The sequence below is a fragment of the Taudactylus pleione genome, unplaced genomic scaffold (genome assembly GCF_031769625.1).
Source record: "Taudactylus pleione unplaced genomic scaffold, aTauple2 ptg000711l, whole genome shotgun sequence".
NCBI classification, from domain to species: Eukaryota; Metazoa; Chordata; class Amphibia; order Anura; family Myobatrachidae; genus Taudactylus; species Taudactylus pleione.
This window is the reverse complement of record NW_028285113.1, coordinates 454,375-479,770: the sequence shown is the minus strand read 5'-3', so window position 1 is coordinate 479,770 and position 25,396 is coordinate 454,375. Positions and strand designations below refer to the sequence as shown.

The 25,396-nt window shown below is 44.7% G+C and overlaps 1 protein-coding gene across 2 annotated transcripts in view; it reads left to right on the top strand.

Moving 5' to 3' along the window:
• MTMR2 (myotubularin related protein 2) overlaps positions 1-25,396 on the top strand; it is a 46,652-nt gene that overhangs the window by 9,650 nt on the left and 11,606 nt on the right. For both annotated transcript variants that reach the window (XM_088456735.1, XM_088456736.1), the window contains exons 7-14: positions 286-369; positions 538-687; positions 1,839-2,027; positions 18,688-18,873; positions 19,243-19,449; positions 21,184-21,276; positions 21,454-21,567; positions 22,626-22,802. In XM_088456735.1, coding sequence (XP_088312861.1) covers positions 286-369; positions 538-687; positions 1,839-2,027; positions 18,688-18,873; positions 19,243-19,449; positions 21,184-21,276; positions 21,454-21,567; positions 22,626-22,802 — 1,200 coding nt within the window. The remainder of the gene's footprint in view (positions 1-285; positions 370-537; positions 688-1,838; positions 2,028-18,687; positions 18,874-19,242; positions 19,450-21,183; positions 21,277-21,453; positions 21,568-22,625; positions 22,803-25,396) is intronic.

Sequence of the window (25,396 nt, the reverse complement as noted above, 5' to 3'; positions counted from 1 at the left end):
GAAAAATGGGAATGTATTGTACATTGTATCTATGCTCTTGGACACACTGCATTTTCTATAAAGTTACAATGAGAACTGACATGTTTAAGGCTTTGCTACAGTCCTACAGTATTGTAACGTTGTTCTCTCTTCTGTCCCTATTTGTCAGTGCTGCATATGGATTGTGTAAGTGTCATCGGGGAAGGCAGGACAAACCATTAAGCTCTCCACAGTTTCCATTCTGTTTGTTTGGCTTATGCACCTCAGGACAGGTTATCACATTGTTTTGTGTTTTTCCCCATGCAGCCTCTCTTTGCTTTCGAATACAAAGAAACGTTCGCCAAAGATGGCTGGAAAGTATATGACTCCATCGCAGAATACAGGAGGCTGGTACGGAGTGTGGTCATTATTCCCCTTTATCCATAAGTAGTTTGTTTATCATCAGTATATTAGCATTGTCTGTTCCTGGATATACTTAGCTCTGTTCTGTTTATAATTTAGCAAATTGAATTACCGTTGCAAATTTCATTGGTGTTTTTTTTCTTAATTTAAATGCAGGGAGTGCCTAATGAAAGCTGGAGAATGACCAGGCTAAATGACCGCTATGAGCTATGTGACTCCTATCCGTCAACCCTAGTCGTCCCGGTCAACATGTCTGATGACGAATTAAGGAGGGTGGCTGCGTTCAGAGCAAATGATCGAATCCCTGTATGTACAAGAATCTGACCTAGACCAAGTACAGAATTGCAGCTATATTGGGTTGATATCTGAAATCTTTGTATGTTTTTGTTATGGGCAGATTCAGTTACTCTTCTCCCACCTGAAGTGCTTGAAAATATTAAATTACAGAACCACAGTAAATTTTTCAGTAGCCCGGAGGCAGCAGTCGGTGCTTATTTCAGCTTTTTCCTCCGAAGGGTACGAGCAGAAATAAGTGTTAATTGCGGCTTCGGAGCTGCATGCAGATTTATTGTGGGTTTCTAATTGAATAACTCCAGACATTTTACACATGAGAAGAGACTGAGCGGTACAACCTGTGGGTAATTAAATCTATCCCTTAACTGTATACGTTGTATTTAATATTGCTCCTTTTTGAGTTGTTTTTTACGATCTTAAACAACACGTTTTTGCTCCCTTTCCCTGCTATATATACCATTGGGGTCTAGTGATCATTCTAGATTCTTGATCGGGCAGGGCACATTGTTGCGTACCTGAAAAATGGGACGTGACCCATCTGGTGGTGGCCTTGCAGCATGCCCCCCTCTTCCATCTTTCTAGGGGGCATGCCCAGCACTGACAGAGATGCTGGACAGGGAGAGACTGAGCACCGCGGGCCCGCCGACATTGGGCTCTGATCAGCAGGGCGCATTTTAAGCTTTGACATTTGGCAGTGCGCAACGTCCCGCTGGAATAGGCTAGCCAGAACGATAGGGGACTAACTTAAACTAGCGTTCACATACTATGACCCCCCTCTCCTCTCGCCATTTGGCCTGTTAGAAACAAGCTGTTTGGGTGTGGATTTACCATGCCGTGTGTACTTACGAATCAGGCTTGGGTGGAGTTATGCATTAAGCGGCCTAAATTCCCCAGCAAGGCTTAACTTTATATTGAGATGATAGAAGACTTATCCCGTCACACAGTGTAGGCTGCCATTTTGTCCATGAGCCTCGTTTTGCCCATGCCTCAGTCCTCAAACACTTTTTTATCATTGAATAGATGAGCTAAATATTGTTAAGCCCATAAAATAGCTGCATCTAACTGTAAAACTACACCTAACTAAGCCATCATGTTTATGTCTAGGGGTCTTTTATTGTGTATCGTATCGCCGAGCTGTAGTAATGGAGTTTGTACCTCTGCAGGTATTGTCTTGGATACACCCGGAGAGTCAGGCAACCATTATACGGTGCAGCCAGCCCTTGCTGGGGGTGAATGTGAAGAGGTGTAAAGAGGATGAAAAGTATTTGCAGTCTGTCATGGACGCCAACGCACAGTCCCACAAAATCTTTATTTTTGATGCAAGACCTAGCGTCAATGCCGTGGCAAATAAGGTATTTTCTCAAACCTTTATTTTATTTTTTTATCTGTTTCTGGCATAATAAATCATTTTCTGCTTTATATATATATATATATATATATATATATAATCTATATCTCTCACCTGGTAAAGCAGAGGATGTATTCTACAGTCATCCATGATTATTTCTACTTCAGGGTCCATAGGGGGTCCACAGGGTTGACCTTGGGGTATAGGTTGGGAACCAAATCCGGGCACCACGCAGTTAAAGCTTTTTCAGCGCCCAGGATGCACTGGGTCCACTCTCCCTATAACCTCGCCCCCAAGCCAGAGGCACCTCAGTTTAAGTTGGTGCCCGGCCGGAGTCGGGGCACCGTTAGCGCAGGGGGGGCTTATTAGCAGCCCCTAAGCTACTTTTTATTTTAGGAGTTTTAATTTTATTTTTAACTCTTCAGAGCAGCAGCGGCAGACTGTCCATTGGTCGTCCAAGCTGCCGCTCCTACACCCCTGCCAGTGCCGTGATGCCAGTACAGATCTGGGGATTGCGGCAGGACCACAGAGTCTGTACTAGCTGGGCTCTAGAGGTATCCCAAGGCTGCAGCCGGATCGCTGGGGACAGACCGGAGGCGCTAGCAGCGGTGGCGGGCTTCCCCTCTGCGGAGGTTTTCCCCCGTGTGACCGCTAGTCCACCAGGGAGTTATGCCGGCAGTGGGAACTGGCGTCCCGGGGGTTAATTGCTAGCCAGGGGAGGCAGCCTTCCATGTCTAGCGGCTCCTCCCCTCAGCTCAGCGCGCCTTTCCTGCGTGTGGTCTTGTGTATCTGAGCTGCTTCCTCCGTGGGCCACGCTTCCTCTGAGTCTCCAAGCGGCCATTTCCTCTATGGTGCAGCGCAGATCTCCTAGGATGGCAGTGAGTCCAGTCCCCCTGCGTACCTCACCATTTAAGTCAGTGTGCACAGCGCTATAGCCTTCCCAGACACTGAATCTGGGCAGTTGTATGTAGCAACATTTGCAGTATATTATATGTAATGTTTGTGTGTGATATATATATATATATATATATATATATATATATAAATTTCTGCATTGCTAGTGCTGACTGTGCTTTATTCTCTCACCTGTCAGTGTATATCTCTTTTCTTTACAATCTGCCCTAATACAGGTGTACCTAGTGTTATAACGTAATTAAACCTTGTACAATCCTGCCTATACCTTTCTAAACCTTTACGCTCCTGCCTATACCTTCTAGGTTGACGCTATTTGCGTACGCAGTCATACAGTAAAATAAAAGCCTTCAGACATTGAAATGTGTTTCCAACGCACAAAGTATATTATTACACATAAAAATAGTAGGTTACACGCTGTGATCTAAAGACAATTTAGCGCAAAGAAATTATACGGACCCAAGGTACAGTTCTACATAGGCACGCGCACTGGAACCAGTTTCCGGCATCAACAAGAGACCTCCGTCAACAGCATCAGCAAGAAGACTCCAGATTGGAGTCTGTACGCACATTTATACCCTTAAGGGATTGGGAATGCAATAGATAAGTTTGGCTTGATTACATTGGTTCTTCTTAAAGTTGTCTTGGTTACAGGATCATTTATTGGACAATTTCAAATGGATACAAACGGTCTCCAACCTCCCTTTGTATCCTTTTTCCCACTGCATGCAAATCTAAGCTGCTAACACTACAAAGTACATTTTATGTTTTAACTCTCTACAGTTCATAAGTTGAGAATGCATGTTGCGATCTTCTCACCGATGATACCGGATAGCTGTTGAGACAGAGTAGATCAGTACAACACTAAACACGGTTTACTTATCATGTACTAAACCTTAGATATCAAAAGTCTTTATTTCATAACACTAGTAATAAATGAATAACCCTTGAATATTACACTTTGGAGCTATGGAACCTTTTATGTGAGTGTGCAGTGTGTAAGTATGAGGGGGTTTGGGAAAAGACGCTAGTTAGTTATATGTAACTTAGGGAAGAGGCATACGCATGAAGCTAATAAACAGCGTTCACGTGCAGGATTTTATGCATTCGCTAATGTGCATCATGTTAACAGCGCAACTGTGTGTATTTAATGTGTGTATGGGGTATGGTGAAATATGCGATCGCATGATGCTAATAATAGCATCGCCGTATGTACTTAAGTGTGAGTTTCTCTAAAATGGCGCTGGGCGGCCATTCCAAAATGGCGTCGTGCAGATCTCATTTTCTAAGATGGTGTCTTGTGGCCATTCGCAAGATGGCGTCGTTCCAATCTAATTTTAAACTGATTCTGTCTCGGCCAATTGTCCAGCTTCGACACTAGGGTGGTTCTGAGACCTCACACATATATATATATATATATATATATATATATATATATTTGTCAATATTTGTTAGGTTTGTCACATACTGTTGCGTGCTGCACGTTGCCATATTTTAGATGGAACTGTGTGTTGCATACGCTGATATTGGGTCCCTGCGGCTAATCTTAGCGTCAGTCAGGACCGGTATAGCGCTGCTTGATATTTCCACGATGGTTAGTCAGATATGTCTGACCAGGAAATGGAGCACGATACTGCACCCATTTTTGCCAGCCTGCAAGTCATGTGCTGCAGGTGTGAGTACGGAGGATTTGACTCAGAAAGGGTTATGTATGAGGTGCCAGAACCTTACAGGATCCCCCTTGGGCGATTTGTTTCTCAATACCTGGCCTCCATTGCGGTTCGCCTGGCAGCCCCTGTAGTTGTAACCCACTTGGGGTTGCTCAACATGCTACCCTTCCCTCTCAGGATATCTCGCAGCACTTGCGGTTTACCCCTGTGACACAGTCTATCACTCCTTACCGGGGTTTTTCAAAATCCCTCAGGTACCACATCAGTCTGTCATTTCCCTTGCAGGGATTACCACAACAGCCACCCTGGGTGGATGTCGTTTCTAAGAAACACAAGATGGCGTAATAAATGCCCTGTGGTAACTTCCCAGTCTGCACTGCTGTCTAACACAGATCGTCAGCCAAGGGTGAACTGGATGATGTATCGGACTCCTGTCCATTTCACACGAGGGGGAGCCTAAATCAAGTATTATCCCTGCTTGGGTGCTAGCGGTCAAGTCCATCCTAGTTGTAGAGAATGTTGAACCTGCACCTAAATCAAATCACCCTCAGTTTAAGCATTAAAGTGTCTCCGGCTGTTTTCCCCCTCTCTGACCAGCGGGTGGATCACATAGCTGGGGTCTGACAATCGTCAGATAAGAGGTATCACAAGAGTGTTTGGCCTCATGTTTCCCATTCCCTGAGAGTCATTGCAAATAATAGGAATCACCTTCTGGGGTGGATTCTCATGTTACTCGTCTGATTAAGAGCGCTACTACGCCTCCTATCCCTGCTCTGACTGATTCTACAGGTGGTAGCTTTGCCTGAAATCAACATACTCTCTTTCAGGGACTGTTGCCCGTCCAACCATAGCTATCGCTTGGGTGGCTAATGCTATTGAGTGCTGGGCTGATGCATTTGTAGACCTTTTTCCCTCAAAAACTTCTGGGGATCAGATGCCTTTTGCTGCTCACATTCAAAATGCAGTTTCATATGTTGGAGTAACAACATTGAATGCCAGTCTTCTAACCTTCAGAGTTTCGGCTACGACTGTATCCACCACCATACCCTATGGCTGCGGTCATGGAAGGCAGAGGTGGACTCCAAGTTAGACCTTGGAATGGATTACCCTATATTGGGGAGATCTTGTTTGGTCCTGACCTAGATACGATTGTAGCATCGTGGGCAGTATCGCAAACTGCAAATATCCGCCTTCAGCTACTTCCAATACAAGGCCTCGGACTAAATCTGTTAAGTCTTTTTGTCCTCGGGGAAAGCCTAAAGGGCAGTCCTTTCCTAGGCTGTCGGCCTCCACGAGAGCTGCCATACCCGGAATCAAGCAGACCTGGAACTCCAGACACCCTGCTTCTAAACCTGAGGATAAACCTTCAGCCTGACGGGACAGGCCATCATCTGGGGGATCCCAGAGTGAGATACCGACTTTTTCAGTTCGCCAAGTGCTGGTGTCAAGTTACCACTGATGCTTGGGTAAGAGTTGAAGTCTCTCTCGGGTACGCCCTCTCATTGCTCAGATGGCCTTCCCACATGTTTTGCTACACAGGCCCTTCTTCAGACCCGAACAAGGCCTTACAAATCCAGAAAGCTATACAGTCCTTGCGGTAAGCAGGGGTAATTATACCAGCCCCGCTATCTCAGCGAGGGACTGGTTATTCTACTTTCTTTCTGGTGCAGAGGCCGAATGATTCCTCATTGGCCTATCCTCTATCTGAAACCCCTGAACCAGTTCCTAAAGGTGCCTAGGCTCAGGAGGGAACCCCTACGCTCCGTCATCCGTGCTATGGAACCTGGGGACTTTATGGTATCGCTGAATATTCAGGATGCGTACTTACAGGTACCTCTAGAGCCCTCTCATCAGCGTTAGCTTATGTTTGCTGTGCCACAGCAACACTTCCAACTTTTGGGCTCTGCCCTTTGGACTGTCCACAGCCTCACCGGGGTTTACCAAATTTATGGCTTTTATGACAGCCCACCGGTTCAGGGTATCAGACTTCCCCAGTATCTGGACAACCTGCTTTTAGCAGGATCACCAAGGTACTTTACAGCCATTTCAAGTTGACCATTGCTTTCCTTCACAAGCACAAATGGTTAATCAACTGGGAAAAAAGTCCTCCCTGAATCCCTCACAGGGTATGATTCATCTGGGAGCCCTGCTGGATTCTCAGAATCGGAGAATCCTTCTCACATCAGACAAGATCTCCACTCTTCAACTACGAGTGCGCGGATGTCTCCACAGTCGACAAGTGTCATTACACTCTGTAATGCGGGTTCTGGAATCCAGGGTTTCTACCTTCGGAAGGGTCGAATGTTCTCGGTTCCATTCCAGGCATTTGCAAAAACTGATCATCTCCAGATGGAACGGGTTTCTCGATCGGATCACTGTTCAGACGATGATGCTCTCTCCGGAGGTGCATCTGTCCCTATCTGGGTGGCTATGGCCATCTCATTTAGGGTAATCCTTACATCGGACGCCAGTCTCTGGGGCGCAGTGGCCGATCCGCACTCCTTTCGGGGCAGTTGGACGTCTGTCGATTTCCGTCCTGCCAATCAACTTATTGGAACTTCAAGCTGTCTTGGGCCCTCACTCTGGCCTAACACATACTTCATGGTAAACCTGTAAAGGTTCAGTCTGACAATGTCACAACAGTGGCTTACATCTAGGAGACACTCAAAGTTTGGCAGCAATAACAGGAATGTCACACATTCTAACAGGGGTCTCCTCCCGGCCATCTCTGCAGTGTTCATTCCAGGATTTCTCCATTGGGAAGCGGACTTCCTCAGCCGTCAAGACGTGCATCCCGGGGACTGGTCTCTTCTCCATGAGCAACCTTCAGTGACGGGTTGTCAATGAAGTGGACCGTCCACTTGGTGTACCTGTTTCCTCCGGTCTCCCTTCTTCCTCATGGTCTTCGGAAGTTAAATCGGGACGGAGGTACTGTCCTGCTGGTGGTTCCAGATTCACCCAGACGTCTCTGGTACTTAGATTTTCAGAGTCTCTCCATCAACACTTCGTTCCTGCTGTGTCACTATTCGGACCTGTTGTCTCAGGTTCCTTGCCTTTCCCTGGACCTGGGTCGTTTGTCTTTGACTGCGTCCTTACTGTGGTCCTTAAGGGTGGCATCCACTACATGATTTTAGCAGGCGATTGAACGATAATGACGTCATTATCGGTCAATCATTTATAAATCGTGCAGTGTTCGGTTGTTAACGATCAACGATGCGCGCTCCCGCTGGTCGTTTGATCGTCTCGTCAGTCGACCGAACATGCAGGTCAATTTCACTTGATCTATTAAAGATCGTTTGTAAATCGTTTGCAAATCGTTCAGACTGAAAGATAAAATTTCAAGCAAAAAAATCAAGGGAAAATTGTTTAGAGATTGGACAGGGAGTAGATCGTCTAGTGGATGTGCCCCTCAAGGCTTCTCTGGCTCTGTCATCATTGGGATGTTTAGAGCGCGTAGGCCAGCTTTTGCTGGGATCTACCACAGAATGTGGTATGCATAATTCTTGTGGTATCGTATCTGTAGCTACGATCCTCTGGTGTTTAAGATATCCAGAAGTTCTGGCATTCCTTGCAGCTGGCTTGGGTCTAGTCCTCCGCCTGGCCTTCCTGAAAGTGCGGATATCTGCACTGTCTGTATGGTTTGGATGTGGAATTGCTCCACTCTCTGGTATCCAGACCCTCTTTCAGGGTGTTTTTTGGATTCTACCTCCCTTTATTCCCCTAGGGGCTCCTTGGGATTTGACAGTGGTTCTTCGATCCCCCCTGGGGCCTCCATTTAAACCACTAGTTTTGATAGCCCTTACGTGGTTTATGGCTTAGACTCTCTTATGGCATTTGCATCTGCCAGGAGAGTGTCGGAATTGGGAGCGTTCTCATGTGGCTCCCTCTTCTGGATATTTCACCAAGACAGGATTGTGAGTTGCACTTGCCCTGTGTTTCTTCCTAATGTGCATTTTAAGTTCCATATTATTCAGGAACTTACTGTACCGACGTTTCAGTCTCCAGTCCTTTCGGCTGGGGTGGCCTCATTGACTGTGGTCCGGCCTCTCCGAATTTATGTGGTCCGTTCCAGTTCCTTCAATAAATCAGACTCCTTATTTGTGGTCTATGGATTTCACAGGAAAGGATGGCCGGCCAATAGACCTACAAAGCCATCTAGCTAATGTCTGTTTATCTCAGGGGCCTGCATATAGGAAGACCTTTCTGTTTCTGTTGATGCTTATTCTACTCTGGCTGTGGGCCCCTCGTGGGCGTCTCACTGTGGCTCCTCGGCTGTTCTGCCTTGCAAGGTGGCCACATGGTCTTTCTTTCTAAGGTTCTATTCCTTTTTGCCTCTCAGGACTGCTTTGGGACATCCCCAAAGATAACATTATGGACCCTGAAGAAGAAAATGAGAGATATGGGAAGAATTTACCCTTGTTATCTCTTTCTTCGGAGTCCATATGGTTCACAGGGCACCCACCCTGATGCACTTGGCTTCATATGGGCTGTATTACAGGTCACGGTTTCCCGTCTCCTTCTCTGTGAGTATGGTTCTTGAGTGTTCCAGTCTTCTCTCTTTCCTCCTCCGGCCTTTGGCTACTTACAAACTGAGGTGCCTCTGGCTTGGGGGCAGGGTTATAGGGAGACTGAAATATCCAGAAGAGGGAGCCACATGAGAACACTAACCAAATTGGCTTGTTAGAAGCACTTTCAGTTTTCATGTCGGTAATGGTGGCCAACCTCTGTGTTCGTGGGATCATTCCAGGGTCGATGAATGGAACGGAACTAATCTTTCAATCAACATTCTGGAGCTCCAAGCGATAGCGATTTACTGAGCCTCTGTCAGACTAGGCCACTTCTTCAGGACAAGGAGGTCCAATCCAATCGCACAAGGTGACCGCAGTCAGTTACATCAATCATCAGTGCATCAGTCGAAGCCCAGGGGCCATGAGAGAAGTCAACAAAATTCTCTGTTGGGCCGAACGACTCCTTCCCGCTCGGTCAGCAGTTTGCGTCCCGGGAGAGGCAGACTATCTCAGTCGGCTGGACATTTATGCTTGGGAATTGTCTCTCCACTTCTGTCCAACAGCTGGATCCAGTGGTCTTGCGTTTGTGCAGGGTCTTATCCATTTTGCAATCAAACTTGGTCTCTGTCTGTCTTACCTCACAATTCAAGTCTCAGCCCTGTCTGTTCTTTTCCAGCCCAAAATTACGCTTCTGCTGGCAGTCCAGACTTTTTTCCATGGGGTATTTGATATTCAGCCCTCCTTTCTTCCACCAGGGACCCCACGAGACTTGGTTTTGGCTTTCCAGTCTCATCCCTTTTGAATTCCAAGTGGTTGACCTCCACTGGCTCACCTAGAAGACGGGTGTTCCTTCTTTCAATATCTTCTGCTCGACGGGTCTCTGAGTTTAGTGCCTTGTCTCACAAGTCTCCTTCTCTGTACTAGATTGATATAAAATCTGGCAACTACCTTCAGAAAAAAGAAACAATCAGGCATTTATGGTGCCATCTCTTCTTGAGGAGACTTCTTGGGGGTTGAGCTCATCTCGCATTTCTGGACGTGCTCCATATCTATTTCCAAAGTTTAGGCTCTACGATATTCATATGAGGGGCTGGAGTTCCGGGCTCACTCAACCAGGTCTGTAGGCGCGTCCTGGGCGGCGATCGTCAGGGGCCTCAGCGGAGCAACTTTGCAGAGCGGCTACTTGGTACTCAGATGCTAGCTTTGAGCATAGGGTCCTATGCACAGGAGCATTCTGTCCCTTAGGAGACAGCTTTGGGACGTCCCAGTGCCTCTACGATGTCCTCCATGGATGAAAGGGAAAATGGGATTTTGGTTCTTACCTGGTAAATCCTTTTCTCAAATTCCATGGGGCACAATAGACACCCACCCTTACGCCCCTGGCTTGCTCAGGGTTGTTTTTCCTGATTTGTGGCGATCCAGGCCCACGGATAGTGTGTGTGTGTGTGTGTGGTTTTTTTTGTTTTGTGTCTGGCCTTTTTCCTCTTCTTACTTGGTCCTTGGAATTTGTTAGTATTAACTGGTTTCTGCAGGCAGGCGGTGGGGCTTAAGAGGAGGAGGAGCCTGTGTTGGATTGAAGATTAACCTTTTGGTGCCCAGACTCTTCCAGCTCCACCTATTCCCAGTGTCCCCCATGGAATCAAGTGAAAGGTTTTATCAGGTAAGAACCAAAATCCCGGGGTGTGGCCACGGAAAGCATGGAGTAGCACGCGTTTTGGGGTGCTCTCCGGACCCAGACATCCGCTACAGATATCCTGCCTGCTCCCCCGGTATTATAGTCCGGCAAATTGGTAGAGAACAGTGTGTAGACCGCGGTGGCTTGTTATATCACAGGCGCGGTTGCCGTCTTACCCTGAGGAGAGATCGCGGCAGCGGGGCCTGTTCACGTGAGATGCCGTCGCTATCTTCCTTGTTTGGATGACGTTTCAGCAGTGGATCCTGCAAATTAACTAGCGGCTCATCTCCGGTGATTAAGGGGAGCGCTGCTTTTGACCTTCCACACAGGGCTGTCGGTGAGTCTTTTCTGCTGGCCTTGGCAGCTGTGTGCGGGGCCATTTACGTGTTACATTGCTGCACTTTTCAACTCCCTTACAGACCTGTGCTTACTATTATACCCTGTCTGCAAGCTGCTGTTCTCATCAATTTACACTGAGTCTGAGTCATACACATAGGGGACACTATATTTCCTTTATTATACTACTGTGGTCTGCTGTATACAATATTGGAGCTATCGGCGCGCCTGGGGACATCTCATGCGAAATAATGTGCGGTTCGTTGGGCTCCCAGAGAAGGAAGACGGTACCGATCATGAAAAGTTCCTGGAAAAATGGCTCTTATGGCGGCCATACATGGTGCGATAGGCATCGTGTGACGCGAAGGGGGGTCCCCACACATGGTGCAATCGGGTGGCCGACCGCCCGATATGCAGGCTCCCCCTCCTCTTCCCGCACAGCGCTGCATGGGATCGCACATCGCATCCCTTGATCAACTGAACCTGTAGTAAGATCAGGGGGTGCGATGTACGACCCCATGGGTGCGCGCTCGGTCCGACATCAGGACCATACACGGTACGATATAGCAGCCAAATCGTACCAATCAGTCGGATCGGCTGCTTTATCGCACCGTGTATGGGGGCCTTAAGACACATTTGGTGCTGTTTCTTTTTCAGCATATTTTACAATCGAGAGAGCCCACCGTGTGCCTTCTAGACCTTTGCCGCAAGGGGTGCCACCGCGTACTTTCATAGCGAAATTCCTTAATTTCCGAGACCGTGACTCTGTTCTCAGATTTGCTTGTACTAATGGTCCTTCACAGTGGAACGGGACTGATCTTGGTATTCCCTGAGCTTGCTATAGAGATCCAGAAGGACAGGGCTCAATTTCTTCTGATTAAAAGGCGCCTTCGTGACCTTAATATCTCCTACGCAATGTTATATCCATCTAAGCGTCATGGGGTTGCCGATGGAGAAACCAAATTCTTCACGACTCCGAGGGAGGCGGCATTATGGCTTGACCGCCGCAGACCAGCCAGGGCTGCATTGGCTCATGATTGATACTTTGAGCTTTAATAATCCTACTATTATATCTGGTATTGTCTAATTTTTATTTCTGATATATTTAAAGTGTTATATGTTTTGCTGTTCTCTCTGTCTTTATAGTCTGGTTACATAAAAATGAGGGCCAGCTTTTGATGGTGTGTTACACCTACCATATTCTAATGGCTTACTAAGCGAGTTAAGAATTATTAATAATAATATTGTTGTTATTATTGTTATTATTATTAAATTACTATTTGTTCTCCGATATATACTAAATAACATAACTAATCTGCTACATGGTTGTTGGGCTGTAAAGTGCGTAGATATCATAAAATGTTTGTTATCGGATAATTCTATAAAAAATTACTGTTGTGATTTGTTCCCGGGGGATAACTCCTTGTCCGGAGACCTCCTTGTGTTATGCTCTGTTGTCATATATATTGCTCCACTTATTTTGTTTGAGGTCCGAGAGGTCTGGGGACGATGGGAAGTGGTGTCTCTTGGACAGTTATTTCATGCGGGAATTCTGAAGTCGTTCCATCAATTACAGCTAGATATTCGACATACCCCAAACATTTTTTTATCGATATCTTCAACTCAGACTTTGTATTAGTGTCCAATTTACTGAGGCTCCTTTGTCTATACAAGAATCTCCTTTTAAAGGTCTACTACAGTCTGCTAGTTCTAGTCATTTCATATCTGTGATTTAGTCTACCTTACTAAACAAACATCATCATTCTGATTTTATTATCTATTAAACAACAATGGGAAACTGATATTGGGGTAATTGCGGAAGAAGTTTGGAAAGAAGCCCTTGCTAGCCCTCGTCTAGCCACTATGGCTGTAAGATATCAGCAGATACAATTATTTCTAATTCATAGGGTATACATGACACCCTCCCGTTTACTGAGAATAGGGGGAAGGACGGATTCAAAATGCCCTAAATGCAATTCATCTGAAGGTCACTTTTTGGCATCTTTTATGGTTGTGTCCTGTAGATAACTCCTCCTGGCACGATGTATTACGTGTTATTGTTTCTACGGGTATACCTCAAGACATTCTTGCCTCTGTCATGTACTTTGACTGTAATAGATGGAGATCCAATTGACAAGCACACCAAACGCTACACTACCAATCTCTGCATGCTTGCTAAGGTATGCATAGCAAGAGTATTTGATGGCGACTAGTGGTCCAAACCTGGGGACTTAAGGCACACATCCACTTAAAGATCTGAAAACGACTGCACAGTTACGACATTATAATCGTGCAGTTGTTTGTCAGTCTGTGATGAGCCCGCACTGAACGAGCAGTCTTTCAGTGTAAGTACAGCAATCATCTGCAAACATGCTAAGCCTGACCATAACGTCAGATTGTCCAGCGTGTTTGCACGATGATAGATGTCTAAACGACCAGCGGGCCCGCGCATCGCTGGTCGTTTTAGACATTTTTTTAAAACTATTTATGAACGATTGATAACGATATCGTTCAATCGCTCACATAAATCGTCTAGTGGATGGGCACCTTTAGCTTTCCCTGGTTAATGCGGTTGCCGCAATGTTTATACAGCTAGAAAAACAGTGCAGAAATACTATGATATATGGACTAGATGGCTAGCCTCGCCCTATAACCGTACAGGGGGCAGAACTGTCAAGATTTCATATGCCTAATTCTGGTGTAGTATGATGGATATATGTTTTTCTATGTATGCAGCAAGATCTATCGCTTTCACCTTTGAATCCCTTTTCTTGTCTGGAAACCCATATATTATACTGAGTTTATTAATATCATTACTGTATTATGTGACAACCAAGTCTTCAAATTTCTTTTATAAAATTTCCTATGTGCTGTCTTATTTAGTAAGAATGAGGCCCAGTCTACAAGCTGCATATTCTAACTAGTGCTTTGCAATCACTCAGATCAGCTGTTTGGATTTTAAAAAGTATGTTACCCATTTCCTTCTAGCAAGCAACATATTGTTCTTACATTTCTGCATAATGGAATTTATTTCTGTTAGCAAAGATTTAGATGTAATGACTTGATTGTATTTTGTATTACCTGGGTGGGGGATGTTGTTCAGTGATGCCTAGTTTATGGTAGGATACTGCTTATGTTTACACAAACCCAGTGCCAAATTTCCTCATTGATTTCTGGAACATTTTTCAGCCTGGCTCCCTCACTTCCTATCCTCAGATATCTCCACCATCATTATGGGTGATTTCAATATCCCCATTGACAGTCCACAATCTCCTCATGCCTCCAAACTACTCTCTCTAACCTCCTCTCTTGGCCTCTCCCAATGGACTAACTCCTCTACTCATCAGGAGGGCCACTGCCTTGATCTTGTATTTACCAGACTATGCTCAATTTCTGATTTCACTAATTCTCCTTTCCCTCTCTCAGATCACAATCTTATCACCTGCACACTTTCCTCCATTACATCAACCTCAATGTCAGTGAAATCAACCAAACCTCCTAAAACCCGCAGAAATATTAATGCAATTAACTCTCTACAACAACGACTCTCACCAATTTCTGCACTCACTTCTCCTGAGACTGCTGCATCACACCTAAACCAGATTCTAGTAAAAGCCCTCGATGAAGTAGCTCCAGCTACCCATCACACACCACGTAGACTTAGACGTCAACCGTGGCATTCTAACTTAAGGCATCTACAAAAACTCTCACGTAAAGTTGAACGTCAGTGGCGAAAGTCTCGCACTCCACGCGACTTCCTGACATATAAGTCTATCTACAACTCTTATCGTACTGCTCTGGACACTGCCAAGCAAACATATTTCCAATCAAGCTTCTAACCCCAAGCGACTTTTTAATACATTTAAACTGCTTCTTACCCCTCATTCACCCAAGCCACCTGCTACTATCTGTGCACAAGATCTTGCCTCCTATTTCAAGGACAAGATTGATAATATCCGAAATGAAATGTTATTCTCTTCCTCAGTTAGTGACCTACTCAATTCCCTACCTGAACCCTCTGGCACATTCTCTTCATTGACCCCACAAATGAAGATGAAGTATCTACACTCTTCTCATCCTCCTACTCTATTACGTCTCCTCTAGATCCTATACCCTCACAAATTAGTAAAGCTCTGTCTCCTGTGCTCATCCCAACCCTAACTAAAATCTGTAATCTCTCTCTTTCTACTGGCATCTTTCCATCACTGTTCAAGCATGCAGTGATTACTCCCATTCTGAAAAAACAAAATTCTGACCCTAACACTCTCTCAAATTACCGTCCTATTTCCCAGCTCCCATGCCCCTCCAAGCTACTGGAGAGACTTGTCTACACCCGCCTCACACACTTTCTTAACACCCACAACTTATTGGACCCACTTCAGTCTGGCTTTCGTTCCCAGCACTCCAGAGACAGCACTGACTAAGGTAGTAAATGATTTGGTCACTGCCAAGGCTAAAGGCCATTACTCACTCCTAATTCTTCTAGATCTCTCTGCTGCTTTTGACACTGTTGACCACTCTCTTTTCGTACAAACATTACAATCCCTAGGTCTTAAGGACACAGCTCTTTCTTGGTTTTCTTCCTACCTATCTGATCGCTCTTTTTCTGTTCGTATTTCTGATTCTGCCTCCTCTTCGCTACCTCTATCAGTTGGAGTACATCAAGGCTCTGTCTTAGGTCCTTTGCTATTCTCAATCTATACCACCTCTCTTGGCAAACTAATCCGCTCTTTTGGATTTCAGCACCATCTGTATGCGGATGATACTCAAATCTACCTATCCTCTCCAGATTTATCTCCATCTGTATTGGTCTGTGTCACTGAATGTATTTCTGCCATTTCGTCTTGGATGTCATCTCGCCACCTGAAACTTAATATTTCTAAAACAGAATTAATTATATTTCCACCGGCCAATAACAGTTACCAATCTGATCTCAATAATCTGATAACTCAACAATCCACCTCACCCCACAAGCTCGCTGCCTTGGTGTCATCCTTGATTCTGAACTGTCCTTTGATCCCCACATTCAATCTGTCTCAAAATCATGTTACATACATCTAAAAAACATATATAAAATTCGACCATATCTCACACAAGACACTGCAAAAACTCTAATTCATGCACTCATTATTTCCCACATTGACTATTGCAATAGTCTCCTTACTGGTCTTCCCAAAAACAGGCTATCGCCATTACAATCCATTATGAATGCAGCTGCGAGGCTTATCTTCCTTGCCAAATGTTCGTCGTCTGCTGCCCCGCTCTGTCAGTCCCTCCATTGGTTGCCAGTTTTCTACCGTATTCAATACAAAATACTGTTACTTACACATAAGGCCATTAACCGAATTACACCAACATACATCTCCCAACCCGACCTCTCCACTCAGCACAAGATCTGCGTCTCTCATCCCCGCGCATTACTTGCTCCCATTTACGGTTACAGGGCTTTCTTCGGGCTGCACCCACTCTATGGAATGCCTTACACAATAAGACTTACCTCTAGTCTTCAATCCTTCAAGCATTCCCTGAAAACTCACATCTTCAGACAAGCTTATCAGATTCCAGAACTCACCGCCTAACCCTCATAGCTTCCATGTCTTATTACATCCCCTCTCACAGTCCACACATAACCTCACATATTGGGCATGATTCAATTGAGCACGATGTGAATAGCGCCGGGAGATAGCTCACGGAGCTAATCAATTCATTGCGATGTTAGGTCGGGGAAGGCTCTTTAACGCGTCTTAAACAGGGTGCTTAGGTGCGATAACGGGCATTCCCCGACCTAACTTCCCGGCGCGAGGCTGTTTTCCAGGCGCGAAGGGCAGAAAACAGCCTCGCGCCGGGACTTTTGTCGTATTTCTTCTCTCATCCCCGGAGGGATGAGAGAAGAAATCATTAGTCGGACTTGGCAGCGCGGTGTATTGAATAGCTCCGGGAGCTCACTCCCAGCGCTATTCACATCACGTTGAATAGAATCGTGCCCCTTGTCTTTCCTTCACATACTCCTGACATTTGGCCAACATTCCTGTGTGACTGGATCATGCAGCCCACCAAGAAACTCTGCATTCTGGCCGGACCAAATTGCAATATATATATAGCACCTATCCTTGTGTATCAATGCCTATTTCCCTATAGATTGTAAACTTGAAAGCAGGGCCCTCTTACCTCTATGTCTGTCTGTTATTACCCTGTTTTGTTCTATAAATGTTTCCAATTGTAAAGCGCAACGGAATATGCTGCGCTATATAAGAAACTGTTAATTAATAAATAAATAAATAAATAATAAACATGAGCTTCATTATTTTTGTAGTTTATTTTATACCAATATAAGCAATACAGTATAAGTGTGTTTTTTTTTTTTTTTTTCTAGTAATTTTTTTATATGTTTAACATTTCATTAAAAATGTACTGGATTTAAAAAAAAAAAAAAAAAAGAACCAATAATCCCATTATCTGACAGTTCACTCATGGGTTGAGTTTTCAGATCCTGGCGACACTGCGCTGACCCAATTTTTCTTCCTGCTGGATCAAATCTAAATATTCAAACTTACCTCCGTCCCCATCACTATACATTAACTTATTTGTTTGGGCCCCATCAAAAGAGGGCTGGATTTGCAGTATAGTCCTATGTATTCCCCGCTTTCTGTTCTCGTTATCGCATTTCTATAGGTTTCCAATGCAACAATCTCAGCATTTCCAAGCTTGTGTCTTCAAATTTGGCCATCCTTTTTGGGGATCATTCCTTCAGGGAACTCCTACAGGTTAAAGGTTGGGGATCCTAAAGGAGAGATCCCCATAATTGAGTTAACGCTTTGCTGAATAAAAATAATGAAAATTAACGGATAGTATGGTATAACGGTTACACCATACTATCCGTTGATTCACTTTAAGTTACACTGTAACTGTAGTGTTCCTTTTTAAGTTTTGCTCTACACTGGTTGCAGTGTATTATTGCTGTTACCTGTTTTAAGTAATTTTGGTTGTATTTCCCCACTCAGTTATACCCCTTTTCCACCAAAATTCTGGGTCTGACCCGGAGTTGGAACAGAGTTCTTATCCGGATCAGACCCGGAATTTAGCCACACCGGAGTTGGGTCTGCATAGACCCGGCTTTCCCGGCGTGAAAGTGGTCTCTTGGAGATGACGTCATCTCCAAGCACCACTGAAGCCGGACCAATCGGCCGGCTAGCAGCGCACTCCAGGTCATCGTGACCCGGAGTGTGCTGTTCTCACAGCAGGGTTTCACGGGCTAAGCCCATGTTAAACCCTGCTATTTACCTGGGTTTATATTGCCGAGTCACTAGACTCGGCGATCCAACTCTCTCCCCTTTTACACCAGGGAGCTGCCCGGGTTAAACCTGCAATAACCCGGGTTTTAGCTCCGGTTTAAAAGGGGTATTAGTGGTTGATTGTTAGAGTGAGGAGGGGGATAAACCCTTCCAGGTTCACAGGTGAATATTCACCCATGGAGCAGAGTTTGACGTGGTATTATCTTCTTATTTTGTGCATAGTCATTTTAAATGACCGATACACAGCAATGTCCCTTTGTTTCCTCTACAGGCTAAGGGCGGAGGGTTTGAGAGTGAGGATGCATACCAAAATGCGGAGCTGATCTTCCTGGACATCCACAATATCCACGTTATGAGGGAATCTCTGAGAAAGCTGAAGGAGATCTCGTATCCCATCATCCAGGAATCCCACTGGCTGTCTAACCTGGAGTCCACACACTGGCTAGAACATATTAAGGTCCGCGTTATCAACTAGCGAAGGGAATGCTTAAACCAGTGGTCAGGGAACAGGGGTAAATTACCCCACATGGGGTAAAAATGAAATTCATGGGTGTAATGGACGGACAGCCGGGCATGCATATGAATCATTCTATAATATAGAATGATTCATATGCATGCCCGGTTGTGCCGCAGGGAGGCTCTAAGCCGAACGCCCGCTGCGATGTTATTACCAGCGGGCGCCCGGCTCCTTCCCTGCAGCGCTGCGTTAGCCGGAGGCTGGAATTCTCTTCTGAACTCCAGCTTCCGCCTCTCTCCATGCACACTATGGGAGAGACGTCATGAAATCTAGTTGATGATATCCATCTTTGTGTGATTTGTCTTCCAGTTCATACTTGCTGGTGCTCTGAGAATCGTAGACAAAGTGGAATCGGGGAAGACGTCCGTAGTTGTCCATTGCAGCGATGGCTGGGACCGCACTGCACAGCTCACGTCCCTTGCTATGCTCATGCTTGATGGCTATTATCGAACCATCCAAGGGTTTGAGGTGCTGGTGGAGAAGGAATGGCTGAGCTTCGGCCACAAGTTCTATACTGTGAGTTTAATTCTTTGCTGCAATAAGTAACGCTCAGACATAATAAAGTGCTGAAAAAGTATCGTCCATAATCTGTGTTTGATTCATTTCAAATACAGAATGCCAATTGTCCATCACTGAGTCAATGTAGTATAAGGAGATAGAGATAATGTGGGTAAAATTGTGCTAAGAATCTTGGCCAATAATTAGATACCCTTCCCCCCTACTAGTTATCAGAACCATGGTAGCCCCACACCCATGATTACTGTTATCCAAACCCGCTCTTATCTCTTACTGACTTTCACACATGTCTGTTTTGCTGACGGAAATTGCGCTTTTGACACTGCGCTCAGGGGAGTAGCGAGGGTGGTTCCGGTGGAGCATGAGCTCCGGGAGCCAAAATGGACAGAGGGCGCCATCCAGGTCCCATTGGGGAAAGCATTCTATTCCCCCAATGGGACCTCAATGCCAAGTGTTATACTGCCACTGTTTGCTCTTTTTCTCTCCACTTCAGAATTCCCCACAGGCTGGCCATACCCCACTGGCACAGTTCAGTACAGGGAGGGGGGCGGTATGGCATGCAATTTCTCCGGGCGCCATGGTTCCACGCTACTCCTCTGACTGCGCTTGCATCCAAATCGAACATATAGGCAATTACTGGCTTTTCAGAGTCCTATACATTTCCTGTTGCATCCCTATTGGCAGCTGAGTAGGGTGTAACATGGGCGGCAATGGGGCGTTCACATGTAAGAGAAGTGTTCTGAGAGCGCGTGGGAGGAAGTGCGGGCTATGCAAAGTGGGGCGTACGCATAGGTCCATCTGATTTCTGGCTGTTTGCACAAAGAATAGCGCTGGTGCAGGTGCCCTCTGATGGTAATGGCGGCTACTTCTGCAAGGGGATGGATTTGGGCGGGGCGGCAGCATAGATACGTGCGACTGTGAATACGGGCGAAGATTTGGACAGCCGCACTTGCGACGACTTGTGCGTAGCTCTGAATCAGCTCCTAGGTTTGAAACGTGACCCAAAAACGTTTTTGCGAGGTTTAGGTTTTGCCACCGCCTTCTTTTTGAAGACTGAAATTTTTCTTCAACAGATATCTACAGTAGTGATGGATTTGCTGCAATGTTTATTGTAATGTAAAGTTTTTTTGTATCATTTTTTTATATATGTTTCACTCATAATATTTTATATTAACTTTAGAGCAATTTAGAAATTTGGCATTGGAGTATCCGGACTGTATGTTTCTAAATGTTTAAAGATCCCTGGTTGTTTAGGACGGGGACCAGTCATAATCCCGGCTGTCGGGATGCTGGCGATCAGAATGCTGGTATATGGGAAAGATTCCTGGACTGCACACCCTGAATAAATATATAATTAATATATATATATATATATATATATATAATGTATTTATATAATGTATTTATATATGGGAGGTGCTACCTGATGAGACTAATTGCAGGCACAAAAACAGACAAATCTCAGGTGCATATCTCCAAATTATTGATAATATATAAATGCAATGAAATTTTGCAATCAATAGAGGTTTGTAGCATAATCTGGACAAGGTATCCAGGTAACCTCTTTAGGGTAGGTTGTCTGTTTTTGTGCCTGCTGCAATTAGTCTCATCAGGTAGCACCTCCCAATATATATATATATTACCCCCTAGTCTTTACTTTATTATTATTTTGCTATTACACTATTGATACAGATTACATTATAACAATATAAAACTGTCTTTGTTTCACCCAAGAGGATCGGCCACGGTGACAAGAATCATGCAGACTCTGACCGATCCCCAGTGTTCCTGCAGTTCATTGACTGTGTTTGGCAAATGACGAGACAGGTGTGTAGTAGATCTCCTCCTTTATACAAGGGTTCTCTCTTGTGTTAGACATGTTTTTGCCATCTCAGTGCAGGATGAACTCGCATTATAATTAGGACTTTCTCTTCAAATAAAGTTTCTTCATTTTAGTCTGATCATGTCTTTTGTCATATTCATCATTTTCTCTCCTGTCCACAGTTCCCTCATGCATTTGAGTTTAATGAGCATTTTCTCCTGACTATTCTGGATCACCTGTACAGCTGTCTGTTTGGGACGTTCCTTTGTAACAGCGAGCAGCAGAGAGTACATGAGGTAGGGTCCGGGAGTCTCTTGCCCATTTCTGTGAGTACGTCCTCATTTAAATGCAATTTCTCAGAGTCCTAAAACATGGCATGGTTACAATGTAGTACAGTGCTATTGTTGTGGGGACACAGCATTCTGCTATACCAATTATCTGCTTGAGGTGATGCAGGCATTGTTTGCCTACAAATAAATACATGCACAAGCCCTATTATTTGTCTATTTTAACTATTAAGAGAGAGTATTTAAAAGAAAAAGAAAAGTAACATGACTTTGCAGAAGTGTTAGCACACCTGTAAAGCCTTACTATGCAATGCACTGCCATTGTTTGTGTGTCTGTACAAAAGTGTCCTAGTTCTTATTACAGTTGGATAAACCCCTCACAATTAAAAACGGTGTAAGGCTGTGGCAGGGGTATCCGGACGGTAGACAGTAACTAGATAGTCGGTCAATAGACAGACACCAGAAGGTAGACCGTAAATAGGTTGACAGAGTTAAAAGGTCGACAGTGCATAAGGTTGACATAACTTTGGTAAACACTGTTTATCATGATTTTTAGGGTTAGGCACTTGGCGGAGAGCTAGGGTTAGGCTTCAGAAGGGGAGGGGGGGCGTGGTACAACATAATTTGTGCCATGTTTAGGTGCGTAATGGGACACAAATCTCAGTACACAGGCAAGGGTGAAATACACACCACTTTGTAACCTGTACAGACGTCCATCAGATTTAGCTAAATGTTTTCATCGGTGATGTTGAGGAGCCGGACCGCACTGTGTTTTGGGGCTTTACACTTTTTTTTATTACAAAGCTTACATTTTTAAATGCCTTCCCTTCCTGATACCAGAACTGCAGGAGGGGTCCGACATAGTGACATAGCTCGGTTATAGCACCAGAACCCTGCTACATAGAGCACGTGGTAAGTGTCCCAGGGAATGAAAGTTCACTAATTTACTACTGTTGGGTAGCGAAGGGATTTAAATTAATTTGCCGACCCAATGAATTAAGCAGGAGAAGAGTATGAAATGAAATCATGGACTTTGTCTAAATTCCTCATATTGTTTTCTTCTTTAGTCTCTGCCACAAGAGACGGTCTCTGTGTGGTCCTATATCAACAGCCAGCTTGAAGATTTCAGCAATCCTTTGTTTGTGGACTACTCCGACCATGTCCTGTATCCAGTGACCAGCACGAGACACCTGCAGTTGTGGATAGCGTATTACATAAGGTGGAACCCAAGGACTAAATCACAGGTGCATACAATTACCTACATGCACAGCAATTTCTGACCTGCCCTCTTTCTGTCCACAGGTGTAATAGACCCATAGGGGTCTATTTACTAAAGTGAGTGTTTTCAGAAGTGGAGTTGTTGCTCATAGCAACCAATCAGATTCTACTTAACATTTAACTAGCGAGATACAGTCGGCATCCTGGCGGTTGGGATGCGGACACTTACATTACCGGCACTGGAATCCCGACGCCGGGCAAAATCCTGGTGCTGGCATCCCAACCGCCGGGATACCGAAGGTAAGTAACAGTGTTAGGGGGAGGGTTAGGTTTAGGGTGCGGGGAGGGAGGAGGTTAGGGTTAGGCACCAAAGATGTGTCTGGATTTTAACCCTGTCAGGATCCCGACATCGGGATTCTGACCGCCGGGATCCGAAGTTCCTGCATCCCATACCCAACCTTAAGTAGCACCTTCTAGAAGATAATAGCTAGAATCTGATTGGTTGCTATGGGCAACATCTCCACTTCTAAAAACTTTCACTTTAGTAAATACACTTTGTAGCAGACTAAGTAGTATATCTAACCAACAATGCCAGTTAGGGATTATTATTGCCAAAAAAATAGTAGAAAATAAAACTGTCTATAACAGGGCCAGTATGAAAAATATAATAAGCGACTTGAAAAAGAAGAGTAATAATGGAGAGTATTGGAGTCTCTCTATAATAGGTTTTTTTTAGGCAGTATAATACCACATACAAAGACCAATTGTTATAGTTCGTTATTTGGTAAGTGGGCATTTGATATCTACTTACATTTACGCATACTCACTCAGTTATGGGCATTGAGTGTTAAGGGTACTGCATGGTCCCCTTCACAATTTTATCTGGTCCGAACCGAATGGTTTGGACAAATTTTGCAAGTGATAAGTTATAATGCAGGAAAAAAATTAGTATGGCTGACCTGACCTGGCCAATTACACCACCTGATCCCTGGTGTCTGAAGTGGTAATACTGCTCTGCCAATATGGCTGCCGCAGGGAACACATTAGACAATGGCCCTTTGAGTTTGGGGAATGTTCTGTGAACCACTCTCCTAGCTCAGGAGAACTTTGCTCCAGTCTAGAGTTAAAAAAAAAAAAAAAAAAAAAAAAAAAAAAAAATCTGCATTGCTGAGATTTTGTTTTCCCTCTTTATTCTTTGTGTGTATTTAGAACTTTTTGGAGATACTTATTGCTACATTTCTGACTGTTACTAACTTTCCAGTTTGTTATTTTAATATTCTCCTTTCCCTTTCTGGTGCTTTCACTAACCGTATTTTTCATGTGACTAGAAAGCAAATTCAACGTGATTTTTTTTTTTTCTTGTTTTTTTATAATTTACGTTTTTTGATGCATTTATGCTGCCTGTTCTGATTGGGTGCAGAATAATGCACTCCTATCATACCATTCATATGGTGCGTACACAGGGTACGATAAAAATTCACGATATGAAGGATAACGATATCGTTCATATCGTGATCGTTCATGTTTTGGTGCCTTCCAACCCTCAAACGACCAGCGATGTGCGGGCACATATGGACGATAACTATATCGTCTATCGGCCGTGCATGCAGGCCAACCTGGTCGATATCGACCAGGTTGCATATGGACCCGCGATCGTTGATCGTGGGTCGCTGGCCCGTCGTTGGTGGTGTGCTGGATGATCGATATCGATCATCCAGCACACCGGGAAGGTGCAGGGAGATCAGTCGGCGATATCGTTATCGCTGACTGATCGTACCATGTGTACACACCATTAGATACTGGCCTTCAGGTTCATGTCATATAGTCTCTTAATGCCATGAGCCACACATTACTGCCATGAGCCACACATTTTGGGGCCGGTGCAGAGTTTTACACAAGTAGACAAGAAGATTTTACTCTTTGATTGCCTTTAATTAGGCTAGGTATATTATTCTGACACAATTGTACAACTATTATTTGTGCCCCCCTTCCCCTTTTTTTTCTTATAAGGTGACTGCTACCTATCATTTAGCACCTACAAAGTTCTCTGTTACTATATATCAACTGGGCTTAGAATAATCTTATGTGATCACATACCTATACTAATAAGGGTAGATTTATTTCTATACACTCCTATCTCATCCCACTTACAGCCCAGTCATTTCCCCCTTCTCTTTTGTCCAATGCTATATTAGCAAGACAATAAAGGGGTAGAAACGAATGCCCGTTGAAGGGACTTGATATTGTCTATATTTTCCTGGGGTTACTGTGAAGCACGGGTCTCTCACTTCCCAGCCTCTGCTTATTGCAAGATGGGAAGCAGCAGAACTCGTTGACTGAACGGGTTTCTCACACCCCGTACTTTCATCTTTCTATACTATATGGTATAAATGCCGCCATAACCATCCTATTTTGAGGATTTATAAGGCAAATACTGACCAACGGTATACCTTGACTTTACACTCTTATCACCTCCCGCCTGCAGCCCAGTAATTTCCCCCTTCCTTGTCCAATGCTGTTTTTTAGTATGACAATGAGGGGATTGAAATGAATGCCTGTTACAGGGTCGTGACCTTACTTTAACTTCGAGGGGTAACTGTGACACACACGGGTCTCTCAC